The 14,805-nt window shown below is 37.8% G+C and overlaps 1 protein-coding gene and 1 non-coding gene across 2 annotated transcripts in view; one reads left to right on the top strand and one right to left on the bottom strand.

Moving 5' to 3' along the window:
• PRDM5 (PR/SET domain 5) overlaps positions 1-14,805 on the bottom strand; it is a 120,688-nt gene that overhangs the window by 51,682 nt on the left and 54,201 nt on the right. Inside the window, 4 exon segments of the mRNA XM_074338556.2 lie at positions 6,689-6,851; positions 6,853-6,877; positions 8,069-8,153; positions 12,167-12,246. Coding sequence (XP_074194657.1) covers positions 6,689-6,851; positions 6,853-6,877; positions 8,069-8,153; positions 12,167-12,246 — 353 coding nt within the window.
• LOC141573033 (U6 spliceosomal RNA) lies at positions 10,604-10,706 on the top strand. Its single transcript, XR_012498617.2, has one exon. It is a non-coding gene; the product is annotated as a U6 spliceosomal RNA (small nuclear RNA).

The raw sequence follows: 14,805 nt of genomic DNA, 5'->3' as shown, positions 1-14,805 counted from the left end.
TCCTGCTTCCTCTTTTCCCAAATCCGGGACAAAACAACTTGGGGATATGACTTACTAGCTCGATGATGGGACAGCAAAATGCTTTGCAGCAAAATGCTTTGCAGCAAAATGCTTTGCAAACCAAAGCCAGACCATCGAGATACTGGCCTGAAGGCAACCGTGTATTTGAAGTAATAAGCTGTTAGTGCATAGCCAGCTGAATAAATGCTTTTGTCACTGAGTTGTGATGGCACAACTTATGACAGTCTCAGCACAGACCCCAGCCATCCAGTCACTAGGAAGACCCTCTGAGGCCATCTTATTGAAGTAAGGTGGTAGAAAAAAGCTGGCCTGTGTGGAGAGGACTGCTGTTACCAAGATGGATTTTACAGGTACCAGATACAATTCAGCTTTTCTAAAGGTGACTTCGTCTTCAATTTTTCATTTCTAAAGGGAGACAAATCTTTCACGGACTTATTAATCACATAACCCTTGAGCTATAGCGCATTGTCCCACTTAAATGCCAAGTCACTGATGACACAATGTCTGCTGATGTAACAAATGAACTAGTCCATGAAGTCATACTAGGAAATATATCTTTTTATGCACCAAGTCTGATTACTGTTGCAGATGTCCAAAGTACATAAGAAAATTTGTTACACTATTTACAACACCTAATAAAATGTCTTAAAAATGCTTCAGAAGGTTTATGGCATAATTTGTATATAATAATTACCAGATTAGCACATTTCTAGCCACATAGACCAAATATTAATTTTCTGAGAGCAGAATAAAATTTTAATCAGGGCTATTCACAATTAAAAGTGATAACCTTGACTAACAAAATATATATTGTTCCATAGTAACAGTATTTACTGGAAATGGTATTCTTGGGTCACGTACACAGCAAGAAAACTTCCATAAAATTCAGGGGAAATACACAGAGATAAAGTAAATTTGGAGAAAATATTCCAGCGATATGTGCATTAGAACTATTTTTAAAAAGAGTTTTGTTACCAAAGTCTCAAGTCTGCATATCATAAGCATATTACTGTCCCACATGGGTCATGCAATAAACCTAAAACCACATAAAATGTGTGTCATCTGGCTGTTTACAGGATCTGTAATTAAATTTTTACTGTCAGCTTTATAACTGACTTCTTTAAAAGGTCTCCTCTTCACAAAAAAATGAATGGAAACCAGGGATATATCAAAGAAATCAATTTCTTTAAGCTCAGTACAAGAAAACGTAATTGATTCCACAGAGAGAATTAAGACTACGAAATTTAGATGAGGCCCTTAAAGAACTCTAGCCTCGTATGGCCAAGCCCAGCCTTTCCACTGCCTGAAAGCCACATGTGCATGAGTATGAGGCCATAAGCCAAGCAGGCAACTAAGAAATCCCCACTCCTTAATGATGCCCTGAGCAGGGCGACGGGAATTTGCTGGGAGAAGCACTAACCACAGACTTTCAGAAGAAGTCTTCCCGAGAGCAGCAACTTCAAGTCCCATGCGGGCAGCCTCCCCTTCCACAACACTGCTGTCTCATGTTCCTGACCAAGGATGCTTCTAGAACGCTGCTTCAAACACGGGGCGTTTCAGGCTCATGGATTGGACCATGAATTTAAAAGTTCTGTCTCTACAATGGCTGCCATTTACTACCGATACCTAAAGTCATGCAAACAAGTTTAGTCTCTCCCACAGTGAGGCTCTTTGAAAGTATGAAAACAGCACCCATGTCTTGTCACAAACTGTCCATAAAATAGACACCTGCAGCCTCGCTCAGGAAGATCCAGTTTCTCAGATGCATCACAGCAATTGTAGAACAAGATTTTCTGCATAAAAGTAGGCATCCTAACTTTTACAACTCATGTCACAAATCATAAATATACTAGCTCCTCTGGTAGATAGTCTGTTTGCTGGGAAAGATAGCTAAATAAATTGGTAATGCTGCATTGAACTTTATGTGCCCTCCAAAGAGAACAAGTACAGATTCCTAAAGTACAAACAGACAAATAAACAACAGAACAGTTCCACTCCCACCCAAAACTACACTCTAAAACTTCATGCCAGTTCTTGAATAGGAAGTAGTTTTCTTACAGTATAAGGCCCTAGAAATTAACAGACAATAGGATTCCAAATATTTGGTCAGGAGAGAGAGAGAGAGAGAGAGAGAGAGAGATACATAGATAGATAGATAGATACATAGAGAGATAGAGAGATAGAGAGATAGAGAGATAGAGAGATAGAGAGATAGAGAGATAGAGAGATAGAGAGATAGAGAGATAGATGGATGACAGACAGACAGATGTGGGTCGGTAAGCCACCACCCAATCATCTAAGTGTTAACATCACCAGAGGACATAGTCTCAATGAAATCTCATAAAAACTAATCTATTTTTCAACAGAATACAGATGTAAACTAAAGTCAAAAGATCACAGTTTACAGTCAGTTTCTTATTTGAAACATAAAACATCCAAGACAGGATATTAGGTTCAACACCTATTTTCTACTGAAACCACTGCACTTCACATATTTTAATCATAATGCACAGTGCTCATTTGTATATTGCTCGTTTTCATTGTTTCAGGTTTGTGGCATTTTCTAGTGCAATAAAAATTATTATATAAGAGAGAAAAGTATCTATTTTTAAAAAATGTAATAATTTTCCATTTAATTTAACCTAGTTTTTAAATTTCTATTACCTACTCACTACAATTGTTGACGTCATTTAAAATTCATTATCCTGTGAATTGAGGGTTCACATACGTAGATTTCTTGGTATATGTGCTTGGTGCTAAACTTGCCCCTTTCGCTGTGCTGCAGGAGTCGCACAGCTTACAGCAAAGCTGCAAAGTTGCAAGTCTCCTCCTGCCATAACAAGCCATCACCCCGTCTTCTGGCTAAGGTTGTTGTTTCAATCCTCTTTCACTCAATCTTCTAATGCTGCTGGGAAGTAAGTCAACCAAGCTGAGTGGAATTTCAGGTAGAGTTAAAGTGAAAGTGATATGGGAAGGATCTCCATGTTACAACTAAATAACATGTTTTAATACAGGAACAATTTAAAATATACTGGTAGTGGAGAAGTAATGTAATAATTACAGAGGAAAATGAGCTATGTTTTTGTTTTCTGCTTTATCTGCCAACAAGGGAAAAGAACAAAATATGTCTGAACCGAAGCAAGTGTTGATATGCAGTGCTTATAAGAAGACTTTTGTGAAGAAGGGCTGTTTTTTAATATACGATATTGATCTCCAGGGAGATCAAAAGGAAGCAGGGTGAACAGTCTGCTCGTTAACATTCATTTGCCCAAAACACCATATCAAAGACTTTAGAAAAAGTCTAAAACCATATATTATCGTTTTAGAACCTAATCCATGATCTATTTAGAGTAAGACTTGTCTTTTTTTAAAGGTCTAATAAAATTTCACCTGGACAAAGTCTGATCTACAGTAACTTGCAAACAGTTTGATTGTGACCAAAGAAATACTTTATCTAACAAAGTCCAACACATGTGTACAGAGAGAGAGAGAGAGAGAGAGAGAGAGAGAGAGAGAGAGAGAGAGAGAGAGAGGTATTATTTCATTAAATGACCTTTATTATTACATTTTCTATTCTATTTTTTAAATGGCTATTCATGACCCCGTAAACTGATTTCAAGACCCACAGAGTGGTCATGGCCCAGGGCTTGGAAATCACGGATGAGCTGTTAGCCAGGAGGCCCACTGGAATTATCCAGGAGAGGTTGTGACTACAGATCCTCACAGGCCTCTAAAGTTCACCTCCGGCAGGTTATGCAAAGGGTCAAGCAAAAGGGTATTTTATTTGAAACGACACACCTCTGCCCTCCAGGAGCTTATTTATGATGTAATCAGGACAAAAGCCCTCTGTACCCACTGTCATCGTCAAATAAGCATTGCCAGCTCCAGGATCCAAGACGATTCAGTCCATCTGGACGTCCTGCGTACAGCACAAGGGGTACCCCTGACGTCACTTGTTCTTTGCATTAAATGTGACAGAAAACTAAGTGAAGGGTGAAGGCTAATTAAGTGGTTTCTGTCTCTGTGGTTCTGAAGCATCTGTCCAAAGAATTAAAGTCTACTTGTATCCAGATAAACAATCTTTATTTTAGCTAGACCATAGGATACAACTGAATCAGGTCAAATGATTTTGTCAGAAAGGATTAGGGAGAAGAAAAACTAATTTTGACCTATTGAGCCTACATAACTGGCAAGAAAATTAAACCAGTGATTAAGTTTTAGAAATAGAAATCACTCCAAAATTTCACCATTGCCATAATCACAGTGAAAAATAATATTCCCTTTTCAAGCAAATCTAAATGTTAAAAGAATTGACCCCAAAATAAATAAGTACAATAAAAATGCATCGCTTATACAATCAAAAACCAAAAAAAAAAAAAAATTTAAAAATTAAAAAAATACTGATTTATTGAAAATAACAACCTTGATCATGCTAAATGATGAAGATTAGTCAGACTCTTATAGGCTTTTTTTCTACTTTCCTTACATACCCCTATTTTTCAGTTTCCTAACTGGCCATTAATGAAGAACGACAGAAGAAAAAGTTCATTCGCTTTTTTCACCTAACTCTTGGAGACTATGTCAGCCATTTTCCCATAACCATACTGCGTTCACGGCACTGTGAGCAGCACATTTGTCTACAGCAGAAGGACTGAATGTGCTTTCCATGTTGGAAATTACAGGCATCGCTGTTTCTCCCCTTCCCAAGACATCATTATTACTTTCATATGATTTATGACCAAAAGTATGAGAGATGGTGCAAAAATCCTGTGCCAGATTCCCATATGGCATATAACATAAGCTGAACTGTGAAAAACTCGTAAAAGTGGGTAGATCAGTTTCATCAAAGAAAGGAGCAAGAGAGTTCCAGAGACAGAGCAGGAAATGGGCCAGATAAGTTTTACAGTCGTGCAATTCCGAAGCAGCAGACATGAACGAGCCCCTGCTCCTGAACACAGAATGCCTGAGTTAAACGGTAGGGCGTCACCACGGAATCGGGCAGAGACGCCTGGAGATACTATCAATCAACCCTGTTCATTCTTTGGTAAATCTGCCTGTTTTTTCTTTCTTTTTAGACTGAATCTGAAATCAATGTTACCCCTCTTTAAATGATTTCAAAAGACATGTCTTTGAAAAGTCCCAACAAATACTGAAATAACTATAATTCCAATGGAATATTCCAAGTGAAAAAAACAAATAACAAATTATTTTAAAAGATATTACATATGTGTTACTTAATAGCATGCTAAACTGTATCAACCAAAATTAATAAGCAAACATATATCACATCACAAAATACTTTAACATATATTTCTAAGATGTTGAATCTCTTTGGACACAATTTCTGAATTCGAGTCAAACATTATTATATACACAAAGTAGATAAGGTAAAACTAATACGTTCTGAAACAACAGCTTGAATAAAGGGAAAGTGTAGGAAATGCACATAAAAATCACAGGGAAAACTAAGATGGTAGCTTTAGATGGTAGTCTCATGAGAAGGGAAGAGGCAGAAGTTAGGGAGGCTCAGTAGAATGAAGGAAGTGGCAAGTTGTTTTAGGCGTGGGGACGCAGAGAACGGGAAGACAGAAGCTGGGGCAGGTACGGTGAGGAAATGATACAGAGAATCTGAACGACAGGCTCGGGTATATACTATATACCTGAGTATATTCGGTATATACTATGACGTACACAGGCATTGGAAGTCAGAGGACAAGCGTGATCCATCAGAGCGGTGCTTCACGACTGTTTCTCAGTAGGAGGGACTTGTCGTGGAAAGTGATAACAACAAGAAGCCTCATTAGACATTAGATGGGTGTTAAGGTGATGAAGATGAACAGTAAACGAGGTGTGGAATGGCAAAGGAACGGATGACAGAAGGTGGTGAGATGATGCAGAGTAAAATCTTTAAGGACGGCTTTCTAATTTCAAAACGGAGCTAAGACTAAAGAGAAAAACAGGCATGATTCTATGCTTTAATCATTCACAGAAATAGGAAACTCCAAAAAAAGGGATTTTCTGGGGCAAAAAGAATGATAAGGCCATTGTGGAACGTGCTAAATTTATTGGATCAAACAATGGTCAGCTATATGTCAAATAAGCAGTACGACACGTGGGTCTGAAGCTGGAGATTAAAAAAATAAATCATTTGGAGTTCATCAGAACAGAGCAGACAGCACAAGTCCTGGATGTAGCTGCCACAGAGAACACAGAAGTGGTCCAGCCAAAACATCCACGATAAAAACTCCTGGTGGAGGGAACGGAAGTGTTCAGAGAAATTGGCAGAAAACCCGGCAGCGCAAACTGCGACGACACCGCACACGAAGAGAACTTCAGGGAGGGAACATGAACAAGGGCGTCGGACTTGAGAGAACAAAGGAAGGGAACAAAGACTGCAGCCGTGCAGCCCTGGAGAACTCTGGGTGACACTCTGCTCGGGAGGAGAACGGAAGACAGGAGGCCCCCGGGCGCCGGGCCTGAGTGAGGAGCTGAAGTCCGTGCAGGAACCGCTCTGTACTCCAGGTACAGCCTGCCCCAGGTGCACAGAAACTTCCTTGAAAGACAAACAACTGGAAATCATGTCAGCAAATCAGCCACACACTCACACACACACACACACACACACACACACACACACAAAAGAGTGACAACATTAATAAGCTTTTACCTTCTTGTGATTCTTGTAAACATTTCTGTGGGCAAATCCCTTTCCACAAAGCTTGCATTTGTAAGGTTTGTCTTCACTGTGTATAACTTTGTGGGCACCCACTTGATCAAGCCTCTTGAAAGATTTATTACAAATCTCACAATTATAGGGTCGTTTCTCTGTGAAAAATGAGTGGAGACAATCTCACATCTATATAAAGTAAAGGATAAAAAGAGAAACAGCCTTACCTCATATGACTTCTTATGGATACGTCAACTAAAACATTGAAAACGATTGAACAAGGTCTACTGCCCAATCCACCTCTGTTAGATATGTGGACCTATTCACAAAATAAATGCCAGCTTGTTCTTTATAGACCTATTTTGTCAACTAAATGTATAAAGTAGCTTAGATACAAAGGTAAAGTTTAAATTCCCAAAAGAAATCCTACTTGTAGGTGAAAAATATGCTGAGAGGTGTGAGTTTATGTCATGGTCACAACTGTGAATGCTAAGGGTGGCCCGAGAGTGGCAGATGCAAATGACAGACCTGCCTCCCACCTGGGCAAGTGGACCCCATACAGGCAGAATCTCTGCAGAAACTACACCCTTGGGTCATTGTGTAAAACCCACATTTATACAACATTCATGTAAGGTGGACAACTAGATAAAAAATACCGTTTGTTTCAAACAGAGCATATGTGAAGGGCACTGTTTTTGATCTCCTATTTTCATTTGCCAAAATATCTGTATCTATCTCAGAACAAAGTGGGTATTCGAAAAGGATCTGACTTCCATGGCCTCAAATTATGAACATCCTAAACTCGAGAAAGAGACTTCATAAAGCAAAACTTATTTTGACAGCTGATGTTAAAAAATCTGTACAACAGGTTATGTAAACTTGCTTAAAATGAAACTATGGTTTTCAAAACTTACATTTTCAAAATATATTTATAAAATTCTCATTAATATTTACTAGTACCTTACTTAGTATGCAAAAGTATCTAGAAATGTAGGAACCATAACTGCAGACTCCCTCGTCAGTGTCAGACCCTAAGCTGACATAGCACATGAATGAGCTCATTTAACCTTCACAGCAATTTTGAAGTGTGGGAACCAGTATCCCATTGCACAGATGAAGAATACAGAAACTGGGGCTCAAGGAGGAATAAGTAACAAATTAAATGGTGGTTTTGAAGATTTCTGATACCATTCAGTCCATATAAATACACTGAAGTCTAGGGATGCTATGTAATTTGTTCAATATCACACAGCTCGTTAATCGCTAAGCTAAAACTAATAGCCAGGTCTCCTAATAATTACTCTGAGAACTCCTGAAAATGACAAAGTGAATCTTTTGTAGTGATTTCAATACAAATTAAAAAAAATATATGTATTTTACCTGAGTGGGTGATCATGTGACGTTTTAGTTGATTAGCTGAAATAAATTTCTTCATACATTCTTGACAATCGAATATCTCGTGAATCTGCAAAAGGTTAAATTGACAGTTAAACCAATTGTCAAAGCCAAATAAATTATATAGAGCCCAGAGTAAAAGCATAAACATGAGGAATGTTGCTACTGCAGTATCCAAACTGTATATCACAATTCAGCCCTGTCTTCAGACTATCCCACATAAAGTGAAATTGCAATGAGCACAAGTTACCTGGTGCATATTAAATTTACATTATCTATAAAGAATTATACTAGTACATATTATCTCTTTACCTTATGCACAAATTTAGACATGGGAATATGTAACCTGCAGGTAATAATATTGCCTTTATAGTAGTCAATAGTATTAATATTTTAAACTTAACTGTATGTAGTACAGAACAAAACACTAATTCCCGTAAAAGACAAGAGCTAGGATTCTGAAAAACATTTGCTCACAGCAAGGCTCCCACACAATAGGAGGACCACACAAAAAGGGATAATCAAACCCCACAGTCAAAAAGGGGAGGATAACTTCAGTAGTTATCCAGTTATGTTAGCCAGTTGGCTAACATAAAAATCACAATTGAATCTTAAGGTTAGTTCTTTCCCTCCCAGACACTAACCCCGAGAAACTGGCTGGGTGCGGTGAAAAGCGTAAGTCCAGTGTATTATCAGAAACAAGGTACAAGGCTCTGAGAGGAGTGGACTGAATCAAGCCCTCTACTAGAAGCATCGATCTCCGCAAGGAACAGAGCACAGCACTGTTTTGCTGAAGATTTAAAAAAGGTTTTGGTGAAGTCATGTTTTTGTTTCTCCTTAATCTCATTAAAAGTAACACTCACAGTACTAACTCCCAGAGCAGCACAGGCCCTTCTTCAGGGAGCCAAGATATGTACCAGGGTTCTCCCGGAAGAGGAATTCGGGCCATTCCACAGTGAAAGGTCAAAGCAGAAGACCCCGAATGGGTACAGCAGTGAGTAATGAGCAATGAGCGGGAGACAAGGTTGTCTCCTGGTAAACGGCTCCCCTGATCTAAGTGGCCATGAAAAGAAGGGATGAGGCAGGGAAACAGAACCTGGGCAGGCTCACAGATCCCAGGTCTGCAGTCTGTGCCTTAATCCTATAGGTCCACCAAATGGCAGGGCTGTGGCTGTCGACCCGCCATCTGCTTAAGTCAGAGCTGACTCTTGATGAGTTTGTAAACTCAGTCGTGAAAAGCAGGGAAAAGGTAGAAAAACAAGGCAGATGCAGAAAGCATCTGACTTACAACCCAGCTCAGATGCAATGGCATCTAATCTGATCGGGGGATAAGAGCAATCCAGAGAGTTCTATGGACCCTCAGAAAGCAGTTGTGGAATCGACCTGCATAAGTATTCAGAAGACAAGTACCGTGCAGGACAGAAAAAGGCTTTCAGACTGAGACATGTTAAAAGCGGCCTTTTAATCATCACAGACCCTCACAGGGATTTCGGTTGAACACCCACATTTAAGGAGCAACGGTATGACATGTCATGTTTATTTAAACATAGGAAGAACAGATTTATAGTCTTAAACTCTGTGTTTCTGTAATATATAACTTTTATAACACAAGATACTCTAAAAAAGATAATACGCCTTCTCAGTCATACAAAAATGAAAACATTTATGTATGACTGAGTTTTTTTTATTTTAATATTAAATTTTTATCAGTATGTAAAATTTTTTAAATTATTAATACGTATATAAAGTGGTAACTTTTGCAAAAATACTGCAGAATAGTGCTCATATTTGTTCACTTTTCAACTCTCATGGCATCTGAAACATGAAACATTCTTAAAGGTCGAATTAATACTCCCCAAATTATAAAATAGAACATTTACTGTGCCTGAAAGTATTTTCACATTGAATATCTTATTTATAGTGAAAAATTCAGGCCAAAGCTATTTTCAAAATTCCTAAAAAGGTTTAATAAAACAATCAGATTTAAAGTGAAAATGAGAGATAATGCTATTTTTTTACGCCTAATGCTAAGTAAAGCACATTTTGTAAAAGGTCTAGCTTGCTGAATTGATATGGAGGGTAATAACTTAATCTGAAGTCCCAAATTAAATAATTTTCAAGAGGTATCATAATATATGGTATTGGAATGTAGGATAGTGCATAGTAATATAGGATACTACACTGGACTATAATGTAATCTGGCATCATCATAAAGCACCATCTGCTGGCAAGATGAAGTACTGCAACCAAACTCTATTAGACACTAGACATACCAATTATAAGAACAGAGTCAAAAATGGAGTCAGTGAAAGCTGCCTGTGGCTTCAGAAAGGCTGTTAGAGGAGCTATGCTGTAATGGAGGAAATGCTGCCTTGAGTTAATCAGTTATTATTATCTGTAGAGATATCTTAGGTGCCATATTTCACCATCACCAGGTACAATTTCGATCTACCAAGATAAAAACAGTTCTACCAAGGAGAAAAAGTTCTTATATTATGAAGAAAATAAATGGAAAAGGAAATTTTTCCACAACACATATACTAAAATTGGATTTATATGTAGAAAATCAGCATGGCCCCTGCATAAGAATTACACACAAATTCTTGAAGTGTTTCATATTTTTAAACAATCTGATAAAATAACCATTTGGAAACTGGAAAAAAAAATTGCATTACAGAGATAAAATAAAAAAGCACTGGTCAATTCAATGTCACATTTAATAAATGAAAAAACAGAGGCCTATATTACATGGAGAGTTAGTGACAGGAGAAGACACCCACTCTCCTCTCGGTCCAGTGCTTGTTCCATTATTTCTCCCTAAGGATCAAAATCACTCAACATCAGGATATAACTGCAGACATCTTAACACAGCAATTTAATTGTTTCATATGTTATGGGTTAAATCCACAGCACATGTTTAGCGCTATCAGATTGAATATGATATGAATTTTAAGTCCTCTCAAGTTACTTTGGAATATATCTATATACAAATAGAGAGACAAAGTTCATTTTACAAAACACAACACAGTGAAATTTTGCTTTCACCAGTACATCTCCCCTCTCCTTTGGTATTAAATTGCTAAAAGAAAATACTATGCACTCCTAGATATTCTGAAAAAAATAGAAATTAATCATTTATATATTATATATCATCTTTGTTGAAATACCATAATATAATATAGTATAATATAATATAATAATATGAATTATTTTGGACTCTGCCATGATATGAACAAAAATTTTAATTCTATTTTGATTCTGTACTATTGTAAATTCTATTAACTAGTTGCTAATATGTTTAGGGTTAATAAATGCCATTTACTTTTCATATTACCTTTTCATATTAAAATAATAACTTAGTAAGTTTTATACTTATTATAAAATGTATTAAATTTATTTTCTCCCAATGTAATCATTTGTTTCTGCCAACAACACTTTGACATACTTGTACATTATTTTTCCCTTTCAGAATAGTGGAGCTCTTGTTTGTTTTGCCAGACTTCACTATTGCATGTGTCCTTTTTAATAGCTAAATGCCATTGCAGAGCATATTATAAATACACAAAAAGACATGGTTTCCTCATTGATTGATATTTCCTGAGCAACTGATCAAGCTTGAAACCAGGGTGAGGTGCTGTATGTGAAGGACTCAGCTCAATATGACACTTTACATTGAAGAAATATTTCTCCTAATTCTGAACAAAAACACAAAATGTTCTTTAAAACTTTTTTTAACTGAAATTTATTGAGGTGACATTGGTTAATAAAATTATATAGGTTCCAGTGTACAATTCTATAATACATCATCTCTATATTGCATTGTGTGTAGAAGAGGGTAAAGGGGGTCAAATATATGGTGACAGGAAGAGACTTCACTTTGGGTGGTGAACACACAAAATATAATTTGCAAGAGTTCACTCTTCTGCTTACCAGTCTTGCCTTTTAGAATAGGTTCATATTTAAATTAATGACTAAGCCCTGTCTTTAAAACATAAAAAAATCAACTAAAAATGTACATGGCAGACACCATAAATGACTAAAAGATCTTGTTGTCTGACGAGCATTAATCTTTATCTTACTGACCTTTCTATGTTCCTGTAAGCTTGATGCTGAAGAACACTTTTTATTGCACACTGAACATATGAGCTTTTTCTTAGGGTCTCCTGAAATAAAAACAAAATACCATCATGATGTAAATGAGAATATTAAGAGGAGCATCAGACAGAGTGTTTTCAGGTGTTTCCCTTCTCCTCCTAGAGAACTGGAGCCCTAGCTCCTCTGGGAAGAAATATGGGGAAAGTTTATCATTATTCCCCAAAAGAACAGAAAAATGTTTTCTCCCGTAGGTACAAAATCTCTCAGTTAACATCCACAGAATCTAAGCAAATGAGAATGCTGGGAAGTGGGTTAAGGAAGTCACCCCCCACTCTCTCTTATTCCTCCTGGGTAACTGTGTAGGTTCTCCCCACCCTACCAGCTTCCCCAGGTTCAAGGACAATAGCACCTACAAAGTCATAACTAGACTTTATACTAATTTAATTTTCCTATATTCAGGGAAATCTGATGTTTGACTGATTTGATTCAACTTGCAAAAATATTTAAGAACACATTACTTACAAAGGTAGGCAATGCATGAGAAATTAATACAACTACACTGAACATGTAGTCACTTCAGTACCTGTGGGCTCTGTATGCTTCTAGGAGCTGGTCAGAAAACCAGCCAACATGTGTTCTAGATTCTGAAAAAGAATGTGATGCATATTTAAAAATTCAGCTTCTCTCTTCTCAGCATCTTCAATTCATATCACTAACCAGGGACATTTATCATATCAGTGGTAAAAGCTGCCACATCTTCTCTTTCCTGGAATACCCTGCCTTTCTAGAAAAGGGTTCTACAGCCACACGTGTGAACACTGCTTTGTTTGCTCTTCTAAGTACGGAATATTCTTTCCCCCAAAAGTCTGTGTAGGTCACAGAGGAAAGGGGAGAAGCCCAGAGAGAGGTACTGAATGAGAGACAAGACCATGGACCAGCCAAAAGTGAACATGGTGGTGACTTTTCACTGGAAACAGTAAGCTGCACATTTTATATTCTATAGCATAGAAAAATAAAAAACTTCCTTTTGTGAATGGTTTTCTACAAAATCACCATTAGTTTTCAGAATGAGTACTATTATAATATCCAAGGCCAACTGCAAGAAGCCTCAAAGAAATGTTTACAGCACAACCTGAAGACCAATGCCCAGTAATGCACAAGAATGTAGGTTTCCAGAGGTAGTTCCAGTATGCATCTGCTTTTTCACTTAGTTCAGCAAAGTTAATTTTAAAAATGACATGAAAGATTTGTTATACTGCATTGCAGACAAAGATGGAGAAAATTTAGAGCAGCATTTTAAACATAATAGCTAAAAAAAAAAAATTATGAAGAGCAATCTATCAAGAAGTTATGCTTGCCTTTTGCCCGGCAGAGGGAAGGCCCAAGTACCATGAGTTCAGAAACAAATGCCATCCTCCCTAAATGAGCCACACATTCTTCAAAAGGAAAGAAGAAATCAGAGCATGGTGAAGTCCACGTGTCGGGCACCCACCGGAAGCTGTGCGCCCCAAGGCCACGCCCCCTGCCCCACCCCCCAGAGTTTCCACAGGGAACTCACACTTAATGCACAGCCCAGAGTGCGAGCCAGCAGTGGCGCTCACACCGGCTTCTATAACGTTAATATTGAAGAAGTTACTTTGGTAACAATGAACAAACATGGAATACAGAGGCTGAGTATTCATTATCCTTTTCTCCTGAATGTGACAATAAACAAGATGGAAGAAAAGAAATCCACTTTCTTCATATCCAGAAAGACACAGTTCCACCCACTTCCACAAGCCAAGGGCAAAAGGAAACACATGAGAAAAACATCGGCACAGAAGGATGTCAGAGGTTCTGTGAGCCTCCACCTCCTTTAAGGAAAGGACTGAGCAAATAAAACATTAACTCTGACAGTGCAGCCATTGGTTCACCTCAGTGCTGTAGGGTCGATTCCTAAACCAACGACATGTACCATGTGCTAAGCAGATCGAGTCTGAGTGACAGTCACATTTTACGTTTGTCTCACTGTTTATTTAGCCACTAAAAGGAATTCAAGTGGTATGTGCTTGATTAATCCAGACTTTCAATTCCAATGTTAAAAAGTAGTCAGAAATTTTCGCCATCTTAGGAGACATAAGAGCATCAAGAAACAGATTTTTACTGTAAAAATATTAAGGCAGAAGGGAATCACTTACCGTGTATCCCTGAAAATAAGACCTAGCTGGACGGTCAGCTCTAATGCGTCCTTTGGAGCAAAAATTAACATAAAACCCGGTCTTATTTTACTATAATGTAAGACTGGGTCTTATATTAAGTTTTGATCCAAAAGACGCATTAGAGCTGATGGCCCAGCTAGGTTTTATTTTCGGGGAAACAGGGTAGTAGGTTTAAAATATATCTACTCAAAGGGGAATTTTATGCGCTGAAACATTAAAATCATTATTTAAAAATATTAATTCTTAATGTGCCTGACTACCAAGCACAGCCAGATTCTAGCTAGACTTCGAGTCACGATGAAGTCACGATGAAGTCACAGAAAACAATGACCAGTGCTGCCCAAATCAACTCAAAGAAGAAGTGGTCAGTGGAAGGAAGGTGGCCTCTGCCACAGCTCCACAGCTGTGTTATGAAATGCCAGCTCTCCT

This window comes from Rhinolophus sinicus, chromosome 15, assembly GCF_057876585.1.
Source record: "Rhinolophus sinicus isolate RSI-liver-muscle chromosome 15, RSI-T2T, whole genome shotgun sequence".
In the NCBI taxonomy this organism is placed as follows: Eukaryota; Metazoa; Chordata; class Mammalia; order Chiroptera; family Rhinolophidae; genus Rhinolophus; species Rhinolophus sinicus.
Note: the sequence above shows the minus strand (reverse complement) of the source record. Positions and strands in the feature narration are given on the sequence as shown.